The sequence below is a fragment of the Lactuca virosa genome, chromosome 2 (assembly GCF_052849685.1).
Source record: "Lactuca virosa cultivar CGN04683 chromosome 2, Lactuca_virosa_CGN04683_v6, whole genome shotgun sequence".
Classification (NCBI taxonomy): Eukaryota; Viridiplantae; Streptophyta; class Magnoliopsida; order Asterales; family Asteraceae; genus Lactuca; species Lactuca virosa.
The window spans coordinates 279,278,353-279,287,271 of record NC_136427.1 but is presented as its reverse complement, the minus strand read 5'-3'; the positions used below and the strand labels follow the sequence as shown (position 1 = coordinate 279,287,271).

The window sequence follows — 8,919 nt, the reverse complement described above, 5'->3', positions numbered from 1 at the left end:
TCATATCCATAGTATTAGTTGATTACCTAAGTTAGGGCATCTCCAATGGCAACTTTTTTTATAACTTATTACTATTCATATTTTTTTAAATAAGCATTTATTGTCATTGGAGTCTTTCACTTTTTTGCTTTTTTCTATTGACCACTCATTATATCTTGAGTGGTCAATATACTTCTACCTTTTGTCATTTATCATCCTTATACTTTAGTTATATTTAACTTTATCCACTTAAAAATGTTCTAGTTTTAAATATTTTTTATTTTTATAATAAATATTTATTTATATTAAATATTTCATGACATTTCATTTATAAAGTATAAAATTATAATGACTATATAACTTTTTTCAATCTTTTTTTTATGAATATTTCATAATAGTTTTTTCGTATGAGTTTTTTCGAACAGTATTTTGTAATATATTTCTTTTGAAACAATGTATTGTAATATTTTTAATAAATTAAAATATGATGTATGTTTAAAAAACAAATAATTAAATAAGAGGGTTTTATAGAACATTTTAGATAGGTATGGGTAATTAGTTAACTTTTTATAAATAAAAAAAAAAGTTATAGGAAAAGGTTAACCATTGAAGAGGTTATTTAATTAGAGGTTAAAGTTTTTAGAATGATGATGTGACAATAGTTGTAAGTCTTAGTATAACTTAACCATTGAAAATGCTCTGAGTTTCAATTTACCTTATAGAGCTCTTATATCTATTGTACTCTTGTATTTATACATAATCACAAATCTACTCTAATAAATGAAGGTTTTTTTGTCACATGTCACACTCTCATTCAATTTGTCAAATGTCATTTTATGGTTATTTTGAATTAATTTTTTTTCCACATGTTATTTTATAAGTTTTTCTATTTTATTAAATTAACACAATATTTTAATATAATAATTGTAATAAATATAGTAATAAATTGATACCAATTTCATTAATAAACATACATTTTAATTTCAAATTTTACAAATTAAAGTTCATTAGTTTCTTTTGTTTATTTATTTAAATTATTTGTTTAAACTTAAAAGATAAAAAACATTTCAATTATAATAATTCATTAATTTTCTTATTTTCTTCAAAATTCAAAGTTCTCATATATTTTAACCTTTATATATATATATATATATATATATATATATATATAAATTAACCCATTAAATGCACATCTCACTACTAGTCAATAAAAATGTAAAGATATATTCCACATTCACAAAAGTATCTGTATCAACGGAGGAACATAAACACACCACATGTCCTTATAAGCTATTATTTTATCTGACTAGTCACTGTTCAGATTTTAACAATTGTGCAATGTTTAGAAGAAAAAAAAAAACATTTATTCAAAATCTGAACCAGAGCTTGGTGGGTTCGAAAGTACTAAATCTTCCGAACCATCAATACTGAAACAAATAACCCCTTCATTGACTTCCCCATCTGATTCCTTCGGATGTTCATGTTGTATATGGTTTTCATCTAAGATACGAATTGTCTATAAAAGAAACACATTAATAACATTCTTAAATCTATATTTAATTTAAATACTAATGAAATTTAAAAAAAAAATTGTACCTCGTTTTTTATCACTGGTGTCCCATGGTCGCCACCTCCTTTACCAGTGACTACTTCAAATTCATGGAAGCCTGTTCAAAGACATACATAAACACACATGGTTAACATAAAATGATGAAAGAACGTTAACTAACTAACTAACTAACTATCTCTCTCTCTCTCTCTCTCTCTCTCTCTCTCCCTCTCCCTCTCTCACACACACACACACACACACACACATATATATATATATATATATATATATATATATATATATATATATATATATATATATATATATATAATGTACAAATGAACATATGGTCAACTTAAAATGTACCTACTTTTTGATTGATGTGCAGATTGTATCCTATATTTTAACATACGCTTAGCAGGTTTGACATGCTGTCCATGTAGATTGAAGTAAGCTCTAGAATTTTTTTTGCAGTGCCGGTTATTGTTCCTACACGCATGCAATTAGATCAAAAAATCAACCAAAAATCTAAAATCTAAAGTCTAACAATACAAAAAAAATAAATAAATAAACTTACTCATCCATAAAAATGGAGTAAGCGTCTTTGTGATCTTGAGCTTTGGCTTTGGATTTCAATGATTTTGCCTGCAATTTATAAATATATTATTTTGTACACTAACTTAAAATAATGTTAATCAATTCTTACATAAGCTTTGGATTTTTTTGCTCTCTTTGGATCCTTGGCCTTTAGGCTTTGGTAATAATTGTCAACCTAGATTGACGATAAAGTATTAGCACTGAATTATTACAGTATATAAAAAAGATTTTCATAATTACCCATTTCTTGTGAGCACTCCAAAGTTCTTCTGCGACTTTTCTTCGCTCTTCATAAGTTTTCTTTTTCTCAGGATCATACTCCGGGTCCACAGCATAAAACGGACCATAACTGCCTAATGATTTAAACTTGGCTTGCCAATCTTCTTTGACTTTGTCGTAGGTTAGCCTTGGTTTAGAAGAATTCTCTTCCTCTGTGGAGGAAGCTACTGGGCTGCTTGATGCCCCATCTTTGTTTGTTGTAGATGAAGAAGAATTCACTTCCTGTTTAGCTCCACCTGAAGGAGAGGAAGCTTTGTAGTTTGAATTGCTTGCTGATGAAGATGCTGAAGTTGAATTCATAATTTGGAGTGTCTGGGAGTAAAGAAAGGCAAAACTTTAAATGGGGAATAATCGATACCAAAAGCATATGAAAATACCATATTGGATATGATGTAGTATTTAGTTATAAATGTAATTGCTGCAGCAATGAAAATGCCAGTAGTGGCAGTTGTTCCTAACCGACTGTTCATATGAAAAGCTAACCAAACAAGATAATGATGTGTTAGTCTTGTAAAGTGGTCTATCAGGAACTTTTATAAAAAGCCAAATGCTACATCATATCCAATATGGATCCTGAACCTGATTGAAACTAAACTAACAAATTGTTGTGTACAAGGTACAGAGCTTATGATTCTTTTTCTTGCAGGAAGTATGATAAGAACAAAAACCTATGGTCTAATGTAAACAATAAGACATAAAACAGCATCATGCTTGAACAAAACTCACAGGATCACCACAAACCAAAATTTTAGAAATAAATCAATCTAATGAACGTAAATGCTCGGTACTCGGTAGAAACCAAGAGATTTTCACAAAATTTGTTTATAATCATTAGATTCTCCGTTTTCATCAAACTATCTTAATTGCACATCTGCTGAACAGCTTTCAAATGTCAACGATTCAGAGAATTCATAGTATTTGTCATTTTTGAGTCATCTAATGTTGTTGTTGATAGGACACTCCGGAAAAGTAGGAATCCCAAAGCAACATACGCATACAGCTAATGTACAATTACACGAGCGGAGATTTCAATCGTAAGGTCCTGGAAACTCACCTGTTTTGCAATGTTGAGCTCCAAATCGTCCAGAAACGACTAATCAAGCTTCGACAACATTCGACGCTCAGTTGAAAACCTATTTTGCAATGTTGAGCTCCAAATCGTCCAGAAACGGCTAATCAAGCTTCGACAACATTCGACGCTCAGTTGAAATTGACGTCAATGCGTACTCAAAAAACACGCAGTAGTATGTGCGTGCGAGAGGGGAAGAGAAAACGGATGTTAATTTTGCAGGACTGTGGAAAGTGGAAACATCTAATTGACTAAGAACACATTTAGACACCCGTAATAAAAGTTAAACATTAAAATTAGGAACACTGGCGCGTGACTTTTGCATCCCTCTTAAATTTATTTTTCTTTTTCTTTTTTCACTAAATTTATTTAAAAATCAATGTAAAAGACATTAGATTTAAATATTTAATTGGTTTTTAGCATTATATAATTTTTTTATACGAATCAATAGAATTTATGTAATATATATTATTAATTAATACAATATTTTAATATCTAATATGTAAAATAACAAGAATATCAAAATGAATGGATAGCATGCCAAATTTAAAAAAAAAAAAGAAAAGAAAAAACCCCTCGTTCGGACCCTTATAAAGACACACCACTAATCATAATTAGTAACAATTAAATTCACATTAGTTGTCATCCGCATTTGCGGTGCCAATATAGACATCTTAAACCAAAATATACTATAGCATTGTTATATTGCATTCAAAATTATATAAAACAAAAGGATTAGTTCCGAGTATATATACTTTATAATTATATTTATATTATCAATAATATAACAATACAATTATATGTTTCTTGAATGACATGTATGTTGTAATTTGTAAATAATTAAAGGGAAAATGACGACCCTATTATGTATTTTGACTTTGTCATTTTGGTCCCTAAATTTTTTTTTCGAGTCTTTTAAAGGAACAAACTGTTAGGTGGCCTGTTCATTTACTCCTTTTTACTTGTTTTAGCCGGTTTCTTTTAAAGGAACAAAATGTTTGGTGACCTATTCATTTACTCATCTTTACTTGTTTTAGTCGGTCGGAGAGACACATAGATAAAACATGGGGCCTATCTATCTCTTTATGTGTGTGTGTATGTTTCTTTATGCCAGAAAAAACCCAACTCACCCCCTCCCATCATCCTCTTCTTCGTGGTGCTTCTCCTTCGACGAACCACCACCACCACTACCACCACTACCACCTTACTCTTCTCCGACAAGACAATCGGCAATCTCTCCTCCTTTTATGCTCGCATTTGAAATGAATCAGTAGATGCATATGAAGAACACGAAGCACTGAGCAAAACCTATGGAACTAAAATGAGGTGATGATATTGCAACCCCTCGAATACCACACAAGCAAAACATCGAGCACCTTATGGGTGTCACCCATATCAGTTTGTAAGTTTCGAGTGTGTGTGTTGAATTAATGTTGAAAACCTAAAAGTATTGCTTGAACTGAATCAAAAGGAAGTTGGATTAATGTTGAAAATTCAATAACATGTCAACTAACATCAACGAAACATGCAAACCCTGAAGCAAAATCCAAAGGTCCCATTCTTTTTCATCTGCGAAATTGATGAAAAAAAAAAGTAAAAGGATGATGAAATATCAAATAGATTACATTGTTCATGGGTGTGAGCTCTTAGTCTTCTACTGACTTCATGATTTTGTATCAATCTGAACTAATCAAGTCCCAAACAAAACACATAATCTTCTAAACGAAAACCCAGGAGAGAGGGTGCAGGAAAAACCCATCAACGCCACCACCATCATCACCATTACCGTTCACCTTCATCTTCCTGTCACAATCGAAGACTAGCACATACGCACAACAAGACCCAAGATCTTTGTTCTTGACATTCTAATCGATCGAATGAGATGGAAGGGGAGATAAGTAGAGATTGAGGGTGTGTTTGGGATTCCTTTTTTAAGTTAAAAGTCCTTTTGTAAAAATGACTTTTTCTAAAAGAACTTTTTCTAAAAGAAGGTATTTAAAATGTGTTTGGGTGGACTTTTAAGACTTTTAAGAGATAAAAGCCAAAAGTCACAAAAAGATGAGATTATATGACTTTTAAAAAGGCTCATTTTTTGTCATGGCTAAAAGTTAATTTAAAAGAACATTTCTATTTTACCAAACATTTTTTGGACTTTTTTAACTTTTTGGAAAAGTTAAAAGTCCAAAAGTTGTTTTAAAAGCAAAGCCAAACACCCCCTGCGTTTTAAAGATAAGGGTGTAAGTTCTTTTTCTTTCTTCTGCAACCAACTTAAAGCAACACAAAAAAAAGAAAAGAACAGAGCATATGACACAGGGGTGTGTGTGTGTGAGAGAGAGAGAGAGACATGTCATTTTCTTTATAATAAACAAATAAATAATTAGACAAATTAAGTGAGTTGGCATAAGGGGTAACCGGGTTACCCCTTCGTTTTGGCAAAAGGGACCTATTCAATCTGACAAAACCATCTTTGTTCCCTTAAAAGGCACGAAAATAACTTAAGGGACTGAACGGGTAAAATCGAAATACATAGTAGGGCCGTTGCGTCATTTACATTAAAGTTTCTATCTTTATTGTTTTATTGTTTTATGTATCTTATGAAACAAAATAAAAAAAACAATAAGTTAAAAAAACATTTAAATTATAGACAAAATTGCAAAAATGGTCCCTGTGGTATGCATTTTTTTGGGGTTTTGGTCCAAACCACGAGTTTTTTGAGTTTGTGGTCCTATTGAGCTAGTTTGCTTGCAGTTTTGGTCCCTGTCCAAACTAAAATGACTATTATACCCTTAATGAATTTATTTTTCATTTTTCTTTTACTTTTTAAAATTGTTATTATTAATAAATATAAAAGTGGGCCCACTTCTCTCTCTTTCTCTCTCTCTCTCTCTCTCTCTCTCTCTCTCTCTCTCTCTCTCTCTACCGACCCCTCATCTCTTCCTAGCCTTGCCGGAAAAACGAAGCCAAAGAGTGGAGACTGTCACCTCTGGTGATCTAGAGGCAGCCACCACACCACATGTTAGCCTCCCGTCGGGCACTAAATGCCACCGTAAATCCCACAGCTCCGCCACCATCCATTGTGTTGGATTAGTGTCTAAGTCCATAACTATTTTGGTATGTACTTGACCCGATTATGAGCATGGTCCTTTTGGGTTGCCTTCACCATAGCAATATGTAGGATGAATTAAGGAGAGAAAGGTTTAATAATTATTTATTAATATATTATGAGAATAATATATTAAAGGAGAAATCATATTGTTGAATTAATATTAGTCAAGAATTAATAAAGAATTAATTTTGTGGCTAAAAGAGATTAATTAAACTTAAGGGACTTATTGTGTAATTATAAGATAATTACATAGATGGGCTTATGGACTCCATAGAAGTGGAGTGGAAGAATTCTATGGGGAAACCCATTAGAAATCGTCCAAGGCTTCTAAAGAAGGAGTCCATGGGCTGCTTAGGGCTTAAGCAGTCAAATTAGGGTTTCCTAGCTTGATAACCCTAATAGCCTAAGTATATAAGGAGCCCTTAGGCACCAAAAACGTGGCCAACTCTTAGATTAGGGTTTCCAGCCTTTTTTGGTGCCTCCCCTCTCTTCTCTTCTTCACCTAGTTGCTTAGTGGTGTTTGTGACTCCATTAGAGGTGCAGCACTTGAGGCACTAAGCTTTCTGAAGCCAATCAAAGCAAGGAATTGATTGTTATTGCAATATAACAATCAAAGGTAATTACTAAACCCTTATTTCAGTTCTTATTTGATAGATCTAGGGTTTATAGCTTTGGATATTCAATTGCATGTTCATTAGACAAACTAGATCCAAAAGCTATTAGGGTTTGCATGTACACCATAGGAATGATGTATTGCTCGAAACCCATCAGTGGTATCAGAGACTAGGGCTGTTTGTTTGATGTATTTGATGCTATTATGGTTTATTCTTGCTTAAAAATCGAAAATTAGGGTTTCTGGGGGCTGGACTCGCCGAGTCCATGGCTGAACTCGTCGAGTCCATGGTGAACTCGACGAGTCCATGCCTGACTCGACGAGTCAGCTGGTCAGAAAGAGGTAATTTCGGGATTTTATGCTTCTTTGGCTGTGGGATAGTTACCAAAACGTTTTTTATTGATATAAATCATATTTTTATGATATTGGGTGATTATCTTTGCCAAAATAAAAGATAACTTCATATTAATTAAATAATTATTTCCTTATATGATTAGATTTAATTATTTGAATTATTTGGTGAATTATCTTGCAAGAGATTGGACTAGGTCAAATTAGATAACCACCAATTAGTTGTTAATTGCCTTATTTGAATTTTGTGATCTAGAATATTCTTGATAAAGTTTGGAAAAGTTTCAAATTACTCCATTTAGGTTTTATAGTTTAAATTTGAACTTAAAAGTTTTGTTTTTGAAATTTAAATAAGTTAAACCCTAATGTTTTGAAATGTTTCAAAACTTGCCCTCAAGTTTTGGAATTTAAAAGTTGATTAAAAGTTTTATTTTGAAATGTTAAATTCTAAAACCCTAGTATTTTGAAAAGTTCAAATTACACCCTTATGGTTTTATTAATTAATTAAGGTGTATAATTAAAAGAGATTTAATAAACCCATAAAGTTTTGGTTTACATTTAATTAAATTAAAAGTATAATTTACTAAATTAAACCACCTAGTATTTTAAAAGTATAAAATACACCCTATACTATATATAACATTAAAAGTCTAATATTATATATATATGTATGAGTAAACAGTCAGTCTTACCGTTAGTAGGTCTTATTCACGAAGTTGGTCTATAAGGGGTGTTTAAGGAAATTGCCTATAAAATGGCGATTGAATGGGTATCCACTCTTACCCACCGCACTCTTGACTAGTGGAGGGTCGTTAGCTGAATGGGTAGGATAGGACAGAAACCTTCCATTATAAGTATAATGAAGTACAAAGTAACTAAATGCTTATACAAATTCCCAAATCATAGTTACTTTAGGCAAAATGTGAAATTGTATGTTAATCCATGGGATTACACTTCGTACCCTTGTCAAACATTAGTGGAGCGTGTGTGGTTAACCGGCACACTAATTTGGGGATGACATTGGTAGCGAAGGGTGACCCGATGCTTATCATAGATCAATGGAGCGTGTGTGGCTAACCGGCATATTGATTAGGTGATAGTAGCATTGGGTGCACCACGTGATTCGTATGGTTATTCACACCTTATTTGTGATCCTCGGCATCCCAGTCATAAATAGAAGGGCATAATCGAGATTAAACATGCCATTGAAAAGTTCAATGAATCTCAAAAGATCTAGGAGTTTCAATTTATTTAAAACTTAAACTTCCTTTTCGTTTTTCATGGTGGAAATTGGTAAATCGTCATTTACCTACCTTCAAATATTCTGCAACTAGATTACGGCATCCCTCTTCTAGGTTGTAGAGTATTGTGTTGGA

The 8,919-nt window shown here is 32.0% G+C and overlaps 1 protein-coding gene across 1 annotated transcript; it reads right to left on the bottom strand.

Annotated features, from left to right (window-relative positions):
• Window positions 1-1,183: 1,183 nt before the first annotated feature.
• Window positions 1,184-3,697, bottom strand: LOC145157032 (SMR domain-containing protein At5g58720-like). Its single transcript, XM_079076189.1, has 7 exons — window positions 3,459-3,697; window positions 2,366-2,716; window positions 2,235-2,300; window positions 2,106-2,173; window positions 1,899-2,017; window positions 1,576-1,646; window positions 1,184-1,495 (listed from the first exon to the last, which is right to left on the bottom strand). Exons 2-7 carry the CDS (start codon window positions 2,702-2,704, stop codon window positions 1,343-1,345), a joined length of 816 nt encoding a protein of 271 aa, XP_078932315.1. The 5' UTR covers window positions 2,705-2,716; window positions 3,459-3,697; the 3' UTR covers window positions 1,184-1,342.
• Window positions 3,698-8,919: the final 5,222 nt, after the last annotated feature.